The sequence below is a fragment of the Erigeron canadensis genome, chromosome 8 (assembly GCF_010389155.1).
Source record: "Erigeron canadensis isolate Cc75 chromosome 8, C_canadensis_v1, whole genome shotgun sequence".
NCBI lineage: Eukaryota > Viridiplantae > Streptophyta > Magnoliopsida > Asterales > Asteraceae > Erigeron > Erigeron canadensis.
In genome coordinates, this window is record NC_057768.1 from 38,036,087 (window position 1) to 38,058,252 (window position 22,166).

A 22,166-nucleotide genomic window follows, 5' to 3' on the forward strand; every position below is an offset into this window, starting at 1 on the left:
CGAAATCATCAGAAATTTGAACTGCTCTTGCAAAATCCGATCCTGCTGCCAGTTGTGTTTTTTGAGAGCTAGGGACGTATTGATTAGTTGGGACTGGAAGGAGAGTAATGAGTTTTTCATTGAACATATCATGTATACTAATTGTAAATATGTGTGTTGGTATCTGTGATGCTCGCTACTTATGGGGCGTCGTTTACGGTCCTAAAGAAGCGTTAAGAACAATATTTTTCTCGTTACAACTATGACTTGTGTTAGTTGGAGAAACAATCCATCACCCTTACACGCTGAGTCAATAGTCGATTTATACTTATGGTTTATATATTACGACTTTATTCTATATCCCACTTATAGCTTTACATATTACGCTGAGAGTCAATCTTAAGAACGTCATTGTCTTATAATTAAAAGATGAAGAAAATGAAACTGTTGAGAAAATGATATCATATTACCTATAGATGTATTGTGACTGGAGGTATAAGTCCACGGAAGACATGTGTAAACACTCATGGGACCACTCACCGTTTATTGATACACATTTTCTGGTAAAAATATTTGACATGAACTACTAAAAGGTTCTGTGATGTTTTTAAGAAGAAATCAATCAAACAAGGCCGCAGATTTAGGAATCAGCCAGAGAGATGAGCTGATCAACAACACTTGGATCTGCCAGTGTGCTTATATCCCCAAGCTCGTCAAGCTGTCTAGAGGCAATTTTCCTCAGAATTCTCCTCATTATTTTTCCACTTCTCGTCTTAGGAAGACTGGGTGCCCAGTGAATTCTGTCCGGAGCTGCAAATGCTCCAATCTGATATCATGCAAAGTTGTAGCTTCATATATAGCACCAATATGCAATTCATAATGTTCATGCACTATTAATTTAAACTTTATTGAATGAGTATTTGTGAGTTGACTTGAATCTTCTCATCCCCCCCCCCCCCCCCTCTCTCTCTCTCTCTCATCTATTATACATACTATTCATGCACTATTAATTGAATGCATGCAACACTACCCCATGTTGTATTGCTAAAAATATTCAAAAGTAGAACAAGGAGCACACATTGTGTGTCATAATAAGATTTTAACATTTTAAAAACAATTTTGCCAATTCAAAAGGACAACATCTTACCTGGTTTCGAACCACAAGCACAAGGCTTTTGCGGAGATCTTCACTGTATGGAACACCCTCCACCAGAGTAACAAATGCATATATGCCCTGCCCTTTGACCTAACAGAAAACAGATGCTTAATTACATACTAGAAGCTTGAAGACGCTAGCATATGCAGACAATATGAAGATAAGATGTGACAATTGGCAAGATAGGTGGGTAGGATAATAGGTAACGGGTGAGTTTTTTAGTGCTCGGGCTGGGTGACCCACAAACACTTTGTTGTCCATTTTTTGGTTTCGAATGCTATAAATAAGATTACACAAACTAGATTATTACAACAATTTATATCTTCGAAGAAATATAGGGATGTATGCATTGAAAGTACACATCGCGACATCTGGTGAATTTTGACCTGTTCAACCCATTTTGACCAGTTCCTATATTTGTTACATATTTTTTCCTGACTAGTTTGAGATGAAACATAACCCAGATTGGCAATAAATTTTTGGTACAAAACAGCCAACTGTCATGCAGATATAAAGGTACCTCATGCTCAACACCTACGACAGCTGCTTCGGCACACTGCGGATGTGAAACCAGAGCTGATTCAACTTCTGCCGTACCAATACGGTGTCCGCTGTTCATATACAAACTTAGACTAGTTAAAATTATAGTCGAATTTATGATATATAAAGTTGATAATTAAGAGGAAGCCACTACTCGGAGGATCTCAAATTAGTCTTGTATGTGACAAATTGTGCATGTAAGCATGTTTAAATTAAAACTACAATGACACGGGGGAGATGGCGATTTGATTAGTCTAAGGCATGTTCTATCTTATTCTGTTTGGAACCCAATCTTCCTTCTTCACTCTAAAATTGATTGTTTAGGGTGCTTACAGTTGTCAAAGAAAAGTGAATACACTTTGCAGAAGGAATTGTACAGAAGATAAAGTTGATGAATATACCTGACATTAATCACATCATCAACCCTTCCTGTGAGCCAATGATATCCATCATTGTCCCTAAAACAAAATTTCACATTCTAGCAAACTTAATACTTCAAAATAAAAGAAAAGAAAACATAAAAATGGATTGCAAACGAATCATCTATAACTGATGGCTATTCCAAGAGGGACTTTTCCATAAAAGCATTGACCTCTCTCAAGTGACCATGATAATGGTGGAAGACTGTGTAACGGCCCAAAAATGTACATTTTCGGTAAGGGTTTGCTTGTGTTGACCCAATATTATTTTGTCCATACAATAGCTAATTCTTTTTTTTTTTTGCATAAAATGATTTAGGAAGTCTTTATGCATTAAAAGTACACTTTTTCGACCCATTTAACATGTGGGTCCTGTTTCCTTCTATAATTATAACCTTTTCGCTTGGCCCATTATAACCATTTGAGATATATGGTTACCTCAGCCCATTGAAACTGCCATCCATATTGAGGTATGTGATGGAAGTTTCAAAAGATGTGGTGTTGAGCATGTGCATCAGTGCATGTGCCCTTAATTAGCATATTCAAACTGTTGGTGATACTAATATCATCAATCATTGTAGTTGATTGAAATTAAGATTTCAGGTTAAGCTCATCTACATGTTTGGAGGGCGAACTACGCGCTCTTAGAAAACTTCAAGAAAACACGTTATTACCTACTACAGCCATCGCCGCTGAAATAATAACCAGAGAACGGCTTAAAATAAGTTGTTTCATATCTCTCATGATCACCATAGAGAGTCCTGAATGCCCCTGGCCAGGAGCTTTTAATGCATAAATAACCACTGCACTCGCCATCAATTTCTACTCCCTTCTCATCCACTATCACAGGCTGCATGTTATTTTAATATTTTTATTAAAAAAATTAATAATGATGGTAAAACAGACGCAGTTCTATATTCTATTTAGGATACCTTAACCCCAAAAAATGGGAAAGTGGCAGAACCAGGTTTCTGAGGGAACGCGCCAGGTATGGGAGTAATCTAGAGGCAATAGTGGTGAACATTAATGATAACTGACATTATTAGGATATGATAAAATAGATATAAACATTAAAATGAATGTATACCATGAATCCCCCTGTCTCAGTTTGCCACCAGGTATCTGATATGGGGCACCTTGAATCTCCAACTACATTGAAAAACCACCTATCAAGACAATAAAGAAAGTTCATAAAGTACATGCATATGTAAAATGAAAATCGGCCTCTAAAAGAAAATATAGAATTGAAAAAGTACCTCCATGCACTTGGGTTGATCGGCTCGCCTACACTACCAAGGACCCGCAAAGATTTACGAGAATAACGAGTAACATACTGCATGATCAACAACGCACAAGGTCAATATGCAATATAAGAGAGTACATATATAAGATATTGAAAAATGAACAGTTGAAGAGACTCCTTGCCTCATTTCCGTCACGCATAAGAGACCGCACCAGTGTAGGAGCAGTGTAGAATAATGTCACCTTATACTTGTCAACAATGTTCCAGCAACGTCCAGCATCCGGATAGTTTGGAACCTGCAGGAAGCATTTATCTACACTGTTAAAGATGTTACTAGTATTTCATTTTTAAACTGTTATATTATCATAGTCACCCACAAATTTACTTCCAAAAATAACATGAAGATCTCTAGAATTTAACGCTCGATAGGTATCAGTGAACTTTTTAACCTTCATAGCTAAACATAGTGATTATATTCTACCCTGAACACAAAATTTGGTCATCAGGAAAATACAGAAAGACTGAATTACTTTACCCCTTCATAAAGTACAACTGTCGCCCCATTAAGCAGAGGTCCATATGTAACATAGCTGTGACCAGTGATCCAACCACAGTCAGCTGTACACCTACAGATTCAGAGGAAACAAATTTTATTTTTACATGCTTAAACAAAAAAGATTTATCAGGTACAACGTACACATACAGAAAAGATATGTTACATGGTTCTCTTCAAGAACATGACCTATACAGAGACACCTAGAGAACTAGAATCAGGATGAATGAGTATAAGGTATAGATAGTCTTTTCCTCTGACAGTTAGATAGAACCCTTTATACTTACAGGCGACTTATCAAATACTACGTGTAATACTAGAGCCCTTTGCCCCTAGTTATCAATGTTCATAGATTTACATGCTTAGATACTTATCCACTTATATGTCCTTTGATTCACACACACATACATATAGGTAATCCTACACACATTATATGCGTTTTATACCCATATGCATGTATTTTTTTTCTTTCTTGCAACCATAAACTAGTTCTCTTATATCCACGCGTACACACTGACACTTCACGCTTGCATCAAGATTTATCGGAGGTCTTGCTAGAAGCAGCCTCTGGGAACACCAATTCGATTCAAATATGTAGCTGAAAAGGTGGTAAAATGATAAATCCTCCTAAGATATCCTCCTAATAATCTTCCTAAAGATATAACCTTATGACACATGTAATCCACTAATTCTCTTTCATCATCCTATCTCTTGATTTTGCCATGTGTAATGATCTAGTTGTTAGGAGGATATATCATTATTCGAAAAGGAGTGACAATATGCTGACATATGAATTACATTTTGTCAAAAATCACATCACTAAAACCTCAGAAATGTAGATATACCAGTATACATCAGATTCTTTGTAGTCGAATGCATATTTGAATGTTGTTGCAGTATATATCATGTATCCTCCGGTAGTATGCAGGACACCCTATCAAATACACCAGCATGATTCATTATAAAACTCAACGACAAATAAATAAAAAAAACTACTTGCAGGTTTTATTTATATGCCTTGGGCTTTCCGGTGCTTCCACTAGTATAAAGCAGAAAAAGTGGATCCTCTGCATCAACCCACTCCACGTCACATGTAGTAGAGCATTTAGGAACAGCATCCTGCAATAAGTTTAGGACATACGAACAACTAAAATAAGCCTCGAGACATTTACTAAATTGCCTAAAAGATTAATGCACATGATAATATGATAATATATAAAATTTAGGATTTGCGTAGTACAAGGCATATTTTGTTCTTTATATCGTGCAAAAAGAAGTTAATAGCAGCTGGAAAATAAACCACATAGTATTACAACCTGCCACCAAATATCTCGTCCCTTTTGCCATTTAGTATCTTCCTTCTTCATAGCTGATTCATTTTCATATGTCAAGCATGAATCTGTTTGTCACAGAAAAAGCATGATTATGCAGACATAAATATATGTATTCTAAAAATATGAACTAATAATACAACACTTTGAAAGAGATGAGATGTAATTTTGTGATATCTGAATTTAATTATCATATATACATTCAAAGCTAAGTGGTCAATATAGCTGAAATAAGGTCATTAATTCAATATAGAGTCTTAGCAATTTCAAATGTTTCTGGAATCTTCTTTCAAGTATGTCAAAAGAAAAAGAATAGCTACCAATACTTGTCATCTTTTGCACACATGACCTTTCAAGGGCAAAGCTAATTATAAACCAAATGCTTAGCAAGTCAAAAATGAGACCATGGGTAAACTTATATGATATATACACAAACAATATTTAGCAAATATTTAAATCCACTACCATTCCAGTTCTACAGCCCAAGAGTTATCCAGCACAAAAACATGTACTTATTTCGACAATGAAACCTAAACCTATATAGATAGCTCATGTGTATGCAAAATAAACGACGGAAGTTCCAACCTACAGATATTCCATTTTGAGATGATTCAAAAAGTGCAGCATCAACAATCTCTTTGAGATTGATCATTTTTTTCCCTCTCATAACTGCATTACAAGTTACCACAATTTTTGGTTTGCAGTCCACAATTCTTTGAAAAAGTGATTCTGCCGAGTATCCAGCAAAAACAACCTGAAAGTCGAACACAATTCAGAATTAAATGTCTTTTTACAATAATGCATGACAACAATAATAACAATTATAGAATGTAAAAGAAATTCCGAGCAATACCGAGTGAATGGCACCGATACGAGCGCATGCCAGCATGGTGATCGGCAGTTCCATGATCATGGGTAAGTATATAATTACAGTATCACCCTTTTTAACACCATTGTCTTTCAGGAAATTTGCGAGCTGTCAGGATGGACGAATACAACAATGAAATCACAAACAACAATTTTAATATGTGATCATCAAAAAGAAGTTGTGAATGCTTAGAACCTGACAAACTCTCTCAAGCAGTTGTCTGTAAGTCAATGATCCATCAACATCAAGCTCGTTTCCTTCCCAAAGAAGTGCAATTTTATCACCATTCCCAGACTCTATATTTTTATCCAAGCAATTATAACAGATGTTGGTGACACCACCTTTGAACCACTGAAAAGATGATACATACGTACACGAATTGTTGATTACATTAGTCGCTAGAAGATTAGATAAGCCAAATTTGATTAAATAAAATACAGAAATAAACTAGTTACCTCAATGTAGATCTTCCCCTTTGTGACATCAAGATTTTCGGAGTACACCTGGTTACCCCATTTGTGTTTCCAATAGAATGCTGAAGCAATATCAGACCAAAACCCAGCAGGATCTTCTATCGAATTCTTGTACATCTCCAAGTACTGAAATAGTACAGATCATCAGTTATAATTTTGAAATGGCCAGACACAAATGAACCTACCACCAAGAGGCTGTAGAAAACTACTTATACTGCTATTTGGCGACTCCTTTTCAACAAAATGTGCATAATATGACTCCTAAATCTTCTTCTTTTGCAAGATTACTGATTAAAGTTCAGTAGCTATTTAAAAAGTTCACGTCATCTATACTTATCTATACTATCATGTAAACCAAAACCCTCGCCTGCTGTTCAAATCAAGTGACACCAACAGGAAAGCAGCATGTCACCTGTTTTCCAAATCCAATAAAAAAAGGTGACATGTCACCCATCTTCCCATCCAAATATAAAGTTGACACATCAGCCCTGAACCCTCTCTAACACCAGCACCACCAATTGACACCTCTTCTTAGAATTTCTTTCATTTTAATATTTATAGACGAATAAGGAAGACCCATATCATCTCTTTTACCAACATAATAAAAAAAATGACACATCATCCCCTCTTACCACCAGCCCAATCAATCATACACCCGCCACAGTCTACTGCCACCTGGCCAGGTAAAGTTTTACTTGATATTAAGTTTATATGCTAAAAAAAATAAAGAAACTACATAAAACTATTCGCTGCTGCCGCCACATCACACGAATACTATTCTAGTTATTATCCTATGCAGCATTTAGCACAGCCATTATATGATAAAGGATCTCCACTACGAATGTGCCACATCACCTTCACATTCCCACCCAATAAGAATGTGCCACATCACCTTCACATTCCTACCCAATAAGAATGTGATACATCACTCTCACAGTCTCACCCCAACCATATAAGAATTTACCACATTACCGTTTCCCTGTCTCTTACGCCACCATCCACATATATGACATATGCTTCATCATATAACTTTCAGACCCCGTTTCATGAACACATTAAAAATTACTACTACTAAACTTCTTCATACAATTAAGGAACAATACTAATAAACCTACAAGACATACTTAGGTTCTTGCTGATTGGTGTAGTGCGTTGCCATTGGTTTTTATGTAGTTGGCTACATCAAAGTATAGATATGTTTACCTTATCTATCTATATCTATATCTATATCTATAAAAAAAAGGGGGCAATTGGATGGGAACCCCTTAATCCCATGTACCATTTGGTACCCACTAATCTCCCAGTCAGGCTAGTGTTCAGGTGAATCTCCTGAATATCTCAAGTTTGCCTTTGGCAAGACTCGAACCCAGGATCCCCCTAGGAAGTGGCGGTTGGTGGCCACTGGGCTATTACCCAGTGGTTATATCTATATTTCTATCTATACTACATTATAGACATTATAGCATTTGTTACCTCCTCTCTTTTTCAGCTAAGTAGTTGATAACCATAAAATGCCCCTCCCTTTTAACTCACTATTTTAAACATCTCCACTTGAAATACCTATACTATATACTTTGAAATACCTATTGTACCCTTAATGAAAATAACTTACAACATCTATCCTTAACTCCTAAAATAACTACGCTACCCCTTTTATATCAATAACCTACACTACTTGTCACCGCAACCACCACCACCGCTACCAACATGCGCCACCACTATCCGTCACCGCCATTGTCGTCGCTACACCGCCGCATCGCGCGAGCATATGACTAATATATATTAGTAGGGGTGAGATATTTTGAGACCACCTCTTATTTTAGGACCAACTAGGACCATTGATTTTTATACACCATCATCATCTACTATGATATACAAGACTTTTTTGTAAAAACACTAAGACTTTCCGGTGACGGGCCCACCAGAAAATCATGTGAGTTAACTTACACATGATTTTCTGGTGGGCCCGTCACCGGAAAGTCTTAGTGTTTTTACAAAAAAGTCTTGTATATCGTAGTAGATGATGGTGGTGGTGTGTAAGTTACGAAAATCAATGGTCCTTTTTTGGACTTTTTTTAGTTGGTCTCAAATTATCTTTCCCCTATATTAGTTAATATATATATATATATATATATCAATCAACAATATAATTCAACGTCAAAATTTTAAAACTGCTATATGGTATTCAACTTACACTACCTAACCACTATATGGATATATTGATACCGGATTACAATTAAATTATCAAAATTTATATACAAATCACTCTAGTGCAACACATATGTAATGTATTGATATTTAAAAAAACAAAAAAATTATGAACAAAATGATATCCTAAAATATCGTAAAATACTAGAATGTATTAGATAATATTCGTTAATTCAATCTAAAAGTTCCGTTTATTATCGCATACTAAGTTAGAAAAATCCAAAGTTAAAGGAGAAATATAATATATGATGGAGACCTTTTGAGGAGAAGGAACGATTGCTTTTTCGGAGAAGCTGACGCTGGGAAAGATAAGATCATGTTCTTCAGAAGCAAGTGATTCGCCGAGAATTACGGCATTCAGTTCAGGTATGTTTCCGGCGCCGGAAGGAAGATGCGCCATTGACTCAACATGACGGAGGTGATTACTTGTGGTGATCATGTTCTTCTTTCTACTTGTTTCCATGATTACTCTTTCCCTCCTTCCTGATATTTATTATATCTGAGGTAGTTGATTTCCAAAGTCAACTATTTCACCTTCGTTTTTCAACAAAAAATTTTTGACTGACTGTACAAAGAATGGATCTGTTCTGTTCTTGTTGAATAGGATGAATTATTATATTTTATTAATATAAAAAATGCCGCCTCTTGGAGAGAGGTTGGGAGTTGGGACAACCAATTTGAAGTATGTGTCTTCTTGTTGAATAGGAGTAGTACTTTAATAATAATTTAATTAATTTTTTTTCTTTTTTGTACAACAGAATTTAATTTTTTTTTTTTACATAAGCTTTATGGTACATTAGATAACTAAATATCTAGCATATGGATAATGATATATATGCCTAATTCATGTATCTAAAGATATATCTACTATATATATAACATAAACACATGTTTTTCACTTACTCTCTTTCATCAACTATACCTTTCACATGGCATAATCTCTCTTTTAGGCTTATTTTTAGACATACGATTTGGACACATTAATCATTTTCTATGCAAAATAAACATTTTTTGTATGCACAATAAACATTTCTATATTTTTTAAGGAAAATATTGTATATAAAAAAGGGGTTAACAAGTATACTGCTAGAAGCATGCTTCTACCATGATTTTCGAGGAAAGATTTTGTTTGTGAGGGAGAAACTTAGAAGCAAGCTGCTTCTAGCAGCATATTGGTTTTTTCCATAAAAAAATAGTATTTCATAAAAAAAAAGTCCACCTATAAAATTTAAGTCAAATATATAGCTATTTTGTTCAATTTAACTATAACACATTATCACGACACTTGCACAATACGACGATACTCATAATGGCGACTGTGTGGTGGTGTCGTGGTGGGGGCGACTGTTGGTGATAGATGCGACGTCGAATGTTGTAGATAATTGATGTAAAAGTAATTAATGTAAAAAGTTAATGAAGATATTCTAAAAGATAAATGACTAATGGTGTAATATAATCATTAAGAGTATTTTATACATTTTTTCTTCATTTAACTTTAAACATGAGCTATTATTTTTATAAAATAGTATAGATTTTGATATTACGACATACACTAGAAACTTTAATTATACATTTCGAGATCTTGCCTTGATTAAAAATACTCAAAATCAAACCAACCTTGTCATTTTACGAATTAAATGGATAATGATCATATAAAAAATAAATTTATTTGTGTTATTATCATATCTCATTCTCAGGAAAAACTTTAACTACAACTTTTATAAAATTAAATGAGAATTAATGTAATCTTAATTACATAACTAACTTTGAAATGTGATACTTAAAACAAACATCAATTTGATTGATCATCTTATTGAATTAAGTGTTCCATTTACCGGTCATGACTTAGATATACTAATGATCAATTATTTATAGATTGTAAAGCATGTATTAAAATAAATTAAATGATAAAAATTTTAACCATTAGATCACAACAAAATTGATGCACGAAAGTTCATAAAACATAAAGTTTATACACTCATGCGTGAAGATTTTTTTAAAATGCAAAATAAATTTCAGAATTATTCGGTTCTAGTAGCGACACCATGACTTTCATACAACATTCATTTTCTACATTTGATGGTTTTCGTTTCGGGTATCAATTGGTTCGATAATGATTTGGCACAATACGGGGTCGAAAACCATTTATAATTTAATGATTAAGTGGGTAACACCCTTGTATTTGAAGATAAAAGTCAAAAGTCCAATCATCATCTTATGCAAATGCCACATGTCATGTAACACTCGAGCTAGGCCCGAAATTTTACTGAAAAGATATAGCATATGCATGGGAATAAGACTAAATGAAATAAAATGGATTCGGTGAATTCAAACAAGTTATAAGAAGTACAAGATGCACAAAGAGCAAGTAGCCATCAAATGTTTACAGAAGACTATTAAAAGAGGGCTAATGATCCTAAGCATAAAGCAAAGCAATGGACAAATGAATCCTTGATCCACATACGTCCGAGCCCGAAACAAGCATCAATCAAACTTCACGTCTTGGGTTCTCTTGAATACCTGAAAAGTGTACTAAACAAGGTCAACACTAGGTTAGTGAGTTCGTAGTAATGGCTCACAAAAAACCTCCAATAAGTCACAATATGTGTAAATTATAAGCGTGTCATAACTTACAGTAACCCATCGTATCACACATGAATGTAAGAGGGTTACTCATGGGATAACCTAACCATATATTAGTACTTGTACATATGTCTAACCACAATAGTTAGAGAAAGCATAATTAATATGTCCAAGAAATAAGACATCAATAAAAGTGTCACAAGTATTCCACAACAAAAAAAACATACAATCACAACCACAATATCATCAAGTATAAGATACTTGGGAGTATATCGCACCATGTAATATCATCAAGTGTGAAACACTTGGGAGTACGTTGTACGTAAGCATGTCATCAAGTGTATAACAGTTGGGAGTACGTAGCAAAATTCATCAAGAAAGAATACTTGGGAGTACGTCGAACAAACTGTCAAGTACAAGCATAACCAACCAATTCAAAAATCCATCAAAAAAAAGTCAGTAGAGCGCGTTCTATGCTAAAACACAGCGAACACGCTTCCTTCCTCAGCACCCCCGCTTCAAACACAGCGAACGCGCTCCCATGTTCGGGGATAAACTCATTTTTTTGACTTGAAAATCGACTTAAGGAGTGTTTAGACTTGTTTTGAAGCTTAAGCAGCCATAACTAAACATAAATAGATCCAATTCACTTCCAATCAACAATCCAAAACATCAAATTCATGTTCAACCCGTTGTTGACCCATTTGCAACCTAAATAACCCTAAATCGACTCAAAACTCAATTTTTGAGATAGGATTCGGTTTGAGAAGTGCTAAGACTTGCTTTTGTGTAAAACAAACGTGTTTAAGCATAACCCACTTAAAATTCCCTTTCCATAACATCAATTCTTGACCCAAATCATTTTTGACCTAATTCAAGAACCATAAACCCTAAATTGACCTAATTTCTGGTTTTAGTTCGAATTGTAATCCAAGAATACTTTTATTAGTCTAGAAACATGTTAATAAGTGTAAAATGGTTAATTTGAGTGAAACTTTACTTACCATAAATCACCACGAGTGTTGAAACCCAAAAATTGACTAAAAGATAAAAGTTCTTGCACTTGAGGAGTCTAAATCTTGAGAAGATGATGAAGATAATGATAATGATTCTAACACAAATCCTACTTGAAACAAAGGTTTACTGCAAGAATTTCTAGAGAGAGATATGTGTGTTTTTGTGTGTGTTCTTGCACAAAATAAAGAGAGAAAGGGATAAGGAGAATGAATGGGTGAAGGGGGGGGGGGGGGGGGGGGGGGGAAGTAGGGTAAGATAAGGTTTAAGTAATGGGTTGTGGGTCTAATCCATGGGTTGACTCGTCTACATAACCAGTCAAGTTAAACATCGTCATGCATCGTATCACACAATGAGTTGGCCCAAATGACCTCGTCTAGCATATAACACGTTAATAATTCTCAAAACGATTCACATTACATTACTAACTAAATTGTTAGTCAATTACACGTAAGGTCAATCGGTCAAAACTTACGAGTGTTACATGTCATTTTCTATTATTTAGATAGAAATTGTAAGCAGTCTTTAACTTCATAGAGGTAAGACTGTCTATACTTCAAATAATATCCGTAAGAGATGTGTGACATTTATTATTTTTTGTTTCAAGAATCCACTTTCTAGTATAAGTTTAGGGATCCAAAATGTAATGTATTTATTCTTATTTCATTTAGGGTCCTGGAAATATACTGACTGATACAGTACATAACATTTCAGTGAATTTTTCTTCTTTATTTCAATCCATCTTTAAACCCTAACTCAATTATTATTACAATCATTTTCAATTCTATCAATATCTATACATACATATCGTTACACCACTGCAAGTGTGAAATGATGATGACAATGACGAGATATTAATTTTTTATAAAATTAAATTAAATGGAGTTACAAAGCCAGGTAGCACAGGCGGTACACGTGCTGAATCACGATACACAATCATGTAATCGTGTATCAGCAAATCAATGGCTGGTTCAGTTTCAGCAAACAGATGCTGCTTGGGAAATTGCTACTTCTATTTTGACTTGTCATCAGTCTTCCGGTTTCGAAGTCGAGTTTTTCGCTGCTCAGCTTCTTAAACGAAAGGTTATAATTCAGCTACTTACTAACCTTTTTTTTCCGTAAATTGTTCGAGTTATGTGTATTTATTTATTGTACAATACAAATTGATTTCGGTGAAATGACTGATTAGAACTGAGCTAGGGGAATTTCGTAGCTAATCGTAGACTTTATGGTTCGTTTTCACTATGTTGGTGTTTGTAGACTGAGTTTAGAGCTAGATGATTACTACACATGATTAACATAAGATACAGGACTAATTATATCGATTGAAGGATGATGTTTACGTAAAAGTCGGCTAGTTTGCTCTAATTGCAGTTCGTGCCTATAAAGCATTTAAACAAACCTGACATGAGTAGAACTTCTTGTTATACAAATGTTTTTGGGGATACGGATAATTCAGAAAAAAAGCATCACGCGCTACCAGATGATACTTAAATTGACGCGGAGTTGATATTCTGATAATCTGACAACAAAGAAACACACCCTTTAGGCATCATCAGTAGCCGCTGTTATAACATTTGTAAGTCGAGTGACATAAGAAATTATAAACACGAGGGTCTTTTTGTAGTGTGTGTTTCAAGTGTGTAACTGTGTGTAACTTATTGCGGTTTTTGAAAACCCAAACATGGTATGAAGTGTTTGACTATTAAGCGTGTTTGCTAATTTTAATAGAAAAGCACACTTTTATCTAAGCCATCTGACTATGTGAGTGTTGCTTATCTTGAACACAACTTTTAAGTCATTGCCCTTAAAAAGCATGTTCTCTCAAACACTTCCAGTGAAACTATATCAAATGAGGCAGTACTATTATTTTCATATCTCGTATGGTAATATGGATCTTCACTGTATTTTGCCACATTTCAGATCCAAAATGAAGGACATTGTCTGCAGCTAGAAGCTAAGGAATCACTCGTTAATGCTCTTCTTCTGGCTGCTAAAAGATTTAGTTTAGGCCCGTCCCAGGTACTATTTTTACTAGTTTTTTGAATTGTTATCTATGCCGCTTTTATAATTATTATGTACTTAAAATGGGCACAGTAGTTCGAGGTTGTGTTGGTTTGTAATAAAAAAAGAATTTACTAACATATCATTAATGTATGTGCTGGCTTTTGGTGTGTAGCTTTTAACACAAATTTGTCTGGCTTTATCTACACTGATACTTCATGCTGTGGAGTACTACAAGCCAATTGAGAAGCTCTTTTACAGTCTTCAGAATATTCAAGGTCAGGATGATGGCAATATGGTTGTTTTGGAAATGCTCACAGTATTACCAGAAGTTGTTGAAGATGAATCTGCTAATTATAGAACCAAATCAGGTCAAAGAGTTGACTATGGTCCAGAGGTACCAAAACTTTGAATTACTTACATTTACTCTAATTCTCGTACTCTAGCGACTAATATATTCCCATACATTAGCAGTTACTCTCGCATACATCAGCAGTGCTTGAATTCTTAAAGCAGCAATCCGAGGAAAGGTTTGATGATGTCGTCCAACTACATGAAAGGAGCAGAAAGATACTGCGTTGTTTGTTAAGTTGGGTAGGACAAATATGTGGCATTTAAATGTTTCTTATTGTTATAAATCTCAACAAGTGGAAATACCTTAGGTTGTTCTTTGATATATCTTAATGATACTTGTTAAATATTGCTTATGTGAAAAACTATGTTATTTCACGTTTTTCCACATCTGAATCATGCCTGCTTATTTTCAGGTCCGAGCAGGATGCTTCTCAGAAATTTTACCAATATCATTATTAGCCCATCCCCTTCTTAATTTTGTTTTCAGTTCTTTGCAGGTAAAAATCCATTCTTGTGGTTATTTAGTTCGTCAACAAATTCTTGAGTGGTATCGTTATTGCACTTACATTTTTTTGCCTTGCGATTTGTAGGTTCCATCCTCATTTGATTTAGCTACTGAGGTTTTGATTGAGCTCGTTGGTCGGCATGAGGTATGCATATCCCGTATATCATAAAACACGAAACATACTTATTTTGTCTGACTTGGTGCAATCTTGATAGTTTAAGTTGGTCATTGTTGATGTTGATTATATGTGTATACATGCTTTTTCCTTTTGAGGTCTCACCGTAGTGTAGTATTTTATTATTTGTTCCAAATCCAAGTCCTTGATTTTTGATCAATTAGCTTGTCTTTCACCGCGTGTGATATAAAAGCCATCTTACTAGGCTGAAACCATGCGGGACTACACTTATTCTTTATAATATAATCAACACATACATGTTGGAGATAACAGAAAATAGTTTAAACCCTGAGCCTTATTGTTATGTTTTACAATATAAGTTTTCGAATGAATGAAAGATAAAAGTACAAAACGTTTTATATGTTATATTTGCATATCCATGTTCTTTGTTTTAGAGCAATGAGGAACATTTTTTACAGAAGATACTCCTTTTGTCCCACAATAGTTTAAACTATTTTCTGTTATCTCCAACTGTCTAACAAGTGTTAACATCTCTTTCAACTGGGATTTGCTTTTTCGTCTTCCTTAGGGATTGCCACAAGTTCTTATATGCAAAGTAGGATTTATTAAAGATGTTCTTCGTCAAGCATTTAATGGCAGAGATGAGAAAGTAATCAGTGGTCTTGCTTGCTTGATGTCGGAGATTGGTCAGGCTGTAAGTAATCTTACTTCCCATGCTACGCCCTTTAGATCTCAGTAGATTATATATTAGTCCTGTAGTATGTCGGACCCCGGAATCTTGTAATTGGCCCCCCTTCCATCCAACTTTTGCACACCAAATGCTTATATATGTTTCTATCTAGGCCCCGAGTTTGATCATAGAAGCCCACTCTGAAGCACTAACACTGGTGGATGCACTTTTGAGGTCAGAACTTCAGTTAACATTCTTTTACAGTTTTACAACAATACCTTAGATAAAAAAAAACAGGGCATGTGTTTTTCATTAAAGTGGTGTTATATTGGACTGTTTGGAAGTTGAAGTCATTAAATTTTGAAATTTGACATGCATACAAATATGACCGAAGTATTATCCTGTAACTTACATCTTAGACATATAAACTTGCATGAAGTGCATGACACTCAACAGCTTAAGTTTTGCTTGAAATCTCTTCCGTGTTACATTTAGATTTATGTAATTCTGGCAGTTGTGTATCATTTCCAAGTCAAGATTGGGATATTGCAGACTCAACCTTACAGTTCTGGTAATTTGCTTTTCAGTTTTGTCAATTTGAAGAAAAGTAATTATCAATGATATGCAGGTCTGAAATTTAGTTGAATAACAATCTGGGTTTGTTTGATCTTCCTGCTTTTTAGGTGTTGTCTTGCAAGTAACATTGTTCGAATGGATTTCGATAATAGTGAACATGTTAAAGATGTTTTTTCCCCAGTGTTTTCGGCATTGCTTGATGCTCTTTTAATGCGTTCTCAGGTATTTTCGGATTACCGTGTACTGGTTCTACGTGTGGTAATACAATGGTTGCTAATATACGTTTTTTCTTTCACTTTTTTGATGACATGCTTTATAAAGAAGTTGTTCCGTGTCTTCCTTCAGTGCTAATTATGCATTCCATAACCAATAACATTAAAGTAGACATTCTTCGTGGTAGGTGGATGATGCAACATATACAACTGAGACTGTAACAAGAGACTTACCAGACGGGTTGGCTCAATTTAGATTAAATCTAGTGGAGCTGTTGGTGGATATTTGCCACCTTTTAAGGTCTTCTGCATATCTGCAGAAGGTATGTACATAAAGTATTTGATTATGATCCCACATTATTATTCTCTAAAAGAATATATGTCGTGCACTTAAAGGTTAGAATTTCTTCATATAATGACAATGATGTTACTATATACGTGAATCAGATTTTTTCTAATGGTTGGATATCTTCAAACTCAAGCATGCAAATTCCTTGGAAGGAGGTGGAAACCAGAATGTTTGCTCTTAATGCGGTCAGTTTTACCAGATTGTAGCTTATTTTTCTAGATAATCCCAACTTTATATCTTTTAAAAGGAAAAATGAGGGATTTACATCTATCTTTTGTAACATATGTTCTTGCTTCTAGAATTCATTTTCTGTTCCAGGTTGCTGATGTAGTACTGCATGAGGGCCAAACATTTGATCTCTTCATGGTGTTGCACCTGGTGACAGTTTTATGTGATAGGGAATCGTATGAACCAAAAGGCTTTATGTGTATTGTATGTCGTGTACTAGCATTTGTTACTATTTAAGTGTTTTAGAAACTCCTTTATTAATGACCAAAATGTAATACTTTGTTCTTTCCTGTGGGTGGATCGGGTTCATTTTAGGTACATCGATCACTTGCAGATGTTATTGGTTCTTATTCGAAGTGGATTTCTTCATATATAACTGATGTCAGACCATTGCTGTAAGGTTCCTCTTGTTTAAAATTTGATATTTGAAGTCTGGGCATGTAAGAAAGTACTTATGACTGATGAGTGCGTGTTTCCAGTTTATTTTTTTCGGCTGGTTTGTCAGAACCATTGTGTACACATGCGTGTGCAACTGCCTTCAGAAAGTTCTGTGAAGATGCTACTGCAGTCATGCACAAACCTGCAAGTTTAGAAATGTTAATGTGGATTACAGAGGTTAGTTTCTACTTGGTGAACCTGTTGTGTATATTTTGCAGGCCGATGTTTTACTTATAATAAAACGATCCAGGGATTGGAGAAGAGGCACCTACCTCTAGAAGATGAGGAAGATGTTATTGGTGCTGTTACTCTGATACTTGGATCCCTTCCTAACTTGGAGTTAAGAAACAGTTTGTTGCTTAAGTTGCTTTCTTCTAGCTTTGGATCCATTCGCAAACTTGTAAGAATTCTTCTGGACCCTCCTCTCACAAAAAAGTTAAACATAAACTTCCTCATTTATAGTTTGTATTTTTGCTCTAACTTCACGGTGCATTCATTCAGATTGACAGGGATCATGTTCATTCTTTGAGGCAACTACCAGCTGCTTACACTCATCTTGTCAGTTCTTCAGTGAGGGGCTTTTTCAGGTTTTCTCTTGAACTGTCGAAGTATTCTAGTAACATTTGAACTTATCTGATAACTTTTTAACAAACTTTTTCAGGATAGAAACTGTTTTCAGTCATCTTGTAGTTACACCTTCTACATGTCATGATATAGACAATTCTGTAATTGTCATTCTTGAAAGTTTTTGGCCTCTCCTTGAGAAAATTTTGCAGTCAGAGCATATTGAGAATGCAGGTTTATCCATGGCAGCTTGCAGGGCACTCTCACAGGCAATCAAGTCTGCAGGTACCGTGTTGCTGGTTTTAATTTGCTGTACAGTTGTAAAATTCAAAGTATCTCACTAGTGAAAAGTATGTGTTGCTTTGCAGGTCATCACTTTGTGACATTGTTGCCCAAAGTTTTAGATTATCTATCAACAAATTTTGCGTCATTTCAAACTCATGAGTGCTACATTAAAACAGGTATAGCGTGTGCATATAGTAATTCTTAAATGTTGCCAGGAATCTAACAAAACTACTTTTTACAGCTTCCGTTGTTGTAGAAGAATTTGGTAACAAGGGGGAATATGGACCTTTATTCATCAGTACATTTGAAAGATTTACAAATGCATCATCAGTAATGGCTCTAAATTCTTCTTATGTATGTGATCAAGAGCCCGATCTTGTGGAGGCTTATTGTAGTTTCACATCAATCTTTCTTCACAGCTCTTCAAAGGTCTAACTGATGTTCTTATCATGCATTTTGGGATCGTGTGGTTTGTAGGTTAATATGATAAAATATATGCTTATCTAGTGTTTTCATGTATTACAGGAAGTAGTGGCTTCTTCTGGCCCTCTTTTAGAAGTTTCACTTCAGAAAGCCGCTATATGTTGTACAGCTATGCATCGTGGAGCAGCACTCGCAGCAATGTCGTATATGTCGTGTGAGTATCATTTTCCTTTAGTTTTATTTTGTTATCTTTGTTGGTACTGCTATAACAACTATTAGCAAAATAAGGTTATCCTTAATGGGAAAATGATCCGTACTACAGACTTTACCTAAGCATAGGTACTGCCACATTAAAAAAAGTTACAGATTAAACCTTTGAATTTGATATACATACATACCCCCCCTCCCCATCCTTAATTTATCTAAATTATAAGAACCCAATCGTTAATATAAGAATAGCAAGTGTAGTTTATATAATTTGCAAAATGGTGTATTACAACTTTTTATCTTCTAGGTCTTTGTATTGTTGTTTCAAGGATGACTTAGTATATGATATAGTTGATGGATGCAAAGTTTCTAACTGTTCCTTGTGCTGCAGGTTTCCTAGAGCTTTGCGTGACTTCATTGCTGGAATCAATGACATGTAACTCTGAATCCCCAGTTACATCCATGACTGTTCATGTAATATCTCACAGTGGCGAGGGACTTGTCTCAAATGTGGTTTATGCTTTACTTGGTGTTTCAGCAATGTCAAGGGTAAACAGTAAACCCTTATATGTTATATATGGCCCACATAGCTCTTGGGTGTGTATCTATTCGTGTGACAGCTGGAAGTGGCAATGTGGGCAGGTTGGGCAACAAGTTAAAATAGGTGTTTGGGACCAAAAGGCACTTTTTTGTCAATTTTTATTCTTTTTATTAATGAATTAACTCACTGATTGCAAAGATGTTGTGATAAAGCTATTTAGGAGCTATTATGTATCATACATATTGGGTGACTTTTAAACCTCTTTGGACAAAAAGGTTTCCTTTCCGGCTTATTTTATTTATGGGTCAAAATTGCCATTTTAAGTCAGTTATAAGTAAGAAAAGTAAATGAGTTGAATATATATATTTTTTTATTTTCACAAGATAGTTCCCCAGGCCTTCGACTTTCTTTGACTTATTTTGTTTATAGATCTACTTAGTCTGAAATTATGTTATTGCGGCTGGCGGGATGCTAATTCATTTTTCTGTTCCTGTAGGTTCATAAATGTGCACTTTCTTTGACTTATTTTGTTTATAGATCTACTTAGTCTGAAATTATGTTATTGTGGCTGGCGGGATACTAATTCATTTTTCTGTTCCTGTAGGTTCATAAATGTGCAACTATCTTGCAACAATTAGCGGCTGTATGCAGTTTTGCCGAGAAAACAATGTGGAAATCTATTCTCTGTTGGGATTCCTTACATGGATGGCTGCATGCTGCGGTCAGATTGCATACTTTCAGTGTTATATTTGTTTCTTAGGGTGGTGGCAATTTCACCCCACTTATGGATGGGCCGATGCATGTGACACTTTATCTCTTATGGGGTCAAAAAAGCAAAATTAAAAAAATTAGCCAAAAAGAGAACAAGTAAAACGGGTAGAACAGAGTTCCCCAAAATGTAATTTCTAAATGCATAATGGCTCCTAAATCATTTTTCTCAAATATATTGGCCAAGATAACATATCTACTCTATTATTTATGTATGATAACTTGACCCATTGAAAACTATCCTTTTTTTGATGCGTTCCTGTTTGTTTTGTCATCTTTGTTGTAAACAAAAGAAAATGTAACAGATTGTCTGGAATTTTGATATAGCAGGTGCGGAGTCTTCCCAGTGAGTACCTACGGCAGGGGGAAGCAGAGTCCTTAGTACCGGTATGGCTAAAGGCCCTTAGTGATGCAGCTGATGATTATGTTGAAAGTAGAACCAGTGATGGAGATAGGAATCATAAACACATGCGGGGAAAGGGTGGCAGGATACTCAAGTATTTATTTCGGGAATTTGTTGACAGTCATCGTAACATTACAACGTAATAGCTGCTGCAACTTATTAGCAATTCATTCTTAGACCTAATTGTTGTATCAAAGGGTTTTCCCTACAAGATCACAAGTTTCCAGTCAAATAATATGCGTTTTTGGCTCTCTGTAGCATCCACATGTTGTATTTTGATTCAACTTTCTGACTTGGGGGGTCCGTCTTTTTTGCTTATTCTTTGGAGGAGATACGGGCCTTGGAAGTTGGAGCCTAAGTAATACAAAAATGTACACGCCAATCTGTGTTTTGTTAAGTGGAAATAATGTGGAATGAAGTGATAGGATGAGCAATTTATATAGTTTTTTGTTTTTTTGGATAGAAACTTATATAGTAATTCAAGTCTTTTTTGGGTATAATCATAGTTATCGACTCGGTATTTTTGACTCAACTCGAAATGTGATTTTTCGACTCGTGAATTGAAACGTGACTTGAATAGTAAGAATTAAGATATTTGATAATATATAATTTTATAATTATATAGCTTTCGATTTAATCAAATTGACTTTTAATGATGTCATCATTTAATTTTAACAAATTTTATTTAATTAGTATATAGATTATAATTGTTATTGTTATTAGATTAAAAAGAAATCGACCAGATATATATCAAATTTAGTATAGCTGATATTCATTAATGTTAATGTATGTGTAGTGTGAATAAAACAAAATACCTACGTTTCTTTTATATTATGTTTAGTATTTATAGAAACAATATCCATGGTTAACATATATCTTAAAGCAACACATATCTAAATTAATAATCTCAATTAACTAATCACAAGTTATAATTTCTCTAGATGCATTAAAGCAACACATATCTAAATTAATATGTAATTTTTGATTTTTAATTACTAATTAATACTTTAACTCAATATAAAAATAAATACGAGTAATAATTTATTGCATAATGTTTATTCAATAACAAAATATAACTAAAACTAAAAAGGTTACAACATTATTAATACGAACTAATATTTTATATCAATATTTAT

At 34.7% G+C, this 22,166-nt stretch overlaps 2 protein-coding genes across 3 annotated transcripts; one reads left to right on the top strand and one right to left on the bottom strand.

Annotated features, from left to right (window-relative positions):
• Positions 1-424: 424 nt before the first annotated feature.
• On the bottom strand, positions 425-9,440 carry LOC122579659 (acetyl-coenzyme A synthetase, chloroplastic/glyoxysomal-like). The gene is made up of 18 exons (XM_043751874.1): positions 9,027-9,440; positions 6,545-6,688; positions 6,285-6,440; positions 6,075-6,197; positions 5,807-5,975; positions 5,207-5,289; positions 4,908-5,009; positions 4,736-4,824; positions 3,873-3,963; positions 3,520-3,633; positions 3,351-3,427; positions 3,182-3,260; positions 3,027-3,095; positions 2,769-2,944; positions 2,077-2,133; positions 1,656-1,746; positions 1,127-1,225; positions 425-805 (listed from the first exon to the last, which is right to left on the bottom strand). The coding sequence occupies exons 1-18, from the start codon at positions 9,231-9,233 to the stop codon at positions 620-622; spliced, it is 2,112 nt and encodes a 703-aa protein (XP_043607809.1). The 5' UTR covers positions 9,234-9,440; the 3' UTR covers positions 425-619.
• Positions 9,441-13,075: 3,635 nt separating this feature from the next.
• LOC122578987 (transportin MOS14) lies at positions 13,076-21,530 on the top strand. 2 transcript variants are annotated; one of them, XM_043751062.1, is made up of 24 exons: positions 13,083-13,450; positions 14,291-14,389; positions 14,547-14,768; positions 14,846-14,965; positions 15,139-15,222; positions 15,316-15,375; positions 15,935-16,060; positions 16,209-16,270; positions 16,551-16,607; positions 16,720-16,834; positions 17,013-17,147; positions 17,272-17,358; positions 17,492-17,605; positions 17,717-17,796; positions 17,881-18,016; positions 18,090-18,239; positions 18,341-18,426; positions 18,501-18,688; positions 18,772-18,864; positions 18,930-19,117; positions 19,214-19,325; positions 19,710-19,867; positions 20,464-20,580; positions 20,958-21,530. In XM_043751062.1, exons 1-24 carry the CDS (start codon positions 13,247-13,249, stop codon positions 21,171-21,173), a joined length of 3,009 nt encoding a protein of 1,002 aa, XP_043606997.1. In that variant the 5' UTR covers positions 13,083-13,246; the 3' UTR covers positions 21,174-21,530. The 2 variants fall into 2 exon arrangements, with proteins under 2 accessions (XP_043606998.1, XP_043606997.1); XM_043751063.1 differs by lacking the exons at positions 20,464-20,580; positions 20,958-21,530 and adding an exon at positions 20,356-20,421 and having other exon boundaries at positions 13,076-13,450.
• Positions 21,531-22,166: the final 636 nt, after the last annotated feature.

What these genes read in the sequence shown, in the direction of transcription:
- LOC122579659 (XM_043751874.1), bottom strand. Translation starts at nt 9,233, where the DNA reads ATGGAAACAAGTAGAAAGAAGAACATGATCACCACAAGTAATCACCTC. An exon ending in TCAAAATGGAATATCTGTAG is followed by an intron (nt 5,290 to 5,806) that starts GTTGGAACTTCC and finishes TGTGACAAACAG; the next exon opens with ATTCATGCTTGACATATGAA. An exon ending in GATGATGTGATTAATGTCAG is followed by an intron (nt 1,747 to 2,076) that starts GTATATTCATCA and finishes GTATATGAACAG; the next exon opens with CGGACACCGTATTGGTACGG.
- LOC122578987 (XM_043751062.1), top strand. Translation starts at nt 13,247, where the DNA reads ATGGAGTTACAAAGCCAGGTAGCACAGGCGGTACACGTGCTGAATCAC. An exon ending in TTGTTTTCAGTTCTTTGCAG is followed by an intron (nt 15,223 to 15,315) that starts GTAAAAATCCAT and finishes TGCGATTTGTAG; the next exon opens with GTTCCATCCTCATTTGATTT. An exon ending in CTGGTGGATGCACTTTTGAG is followed by an intron (nt 16,271 to 16,550) that starts GTCAGAACTTCA and finishes TAATTCTGGCAG; the next exon opens with TTGTGTATCATTTCCAAGTC.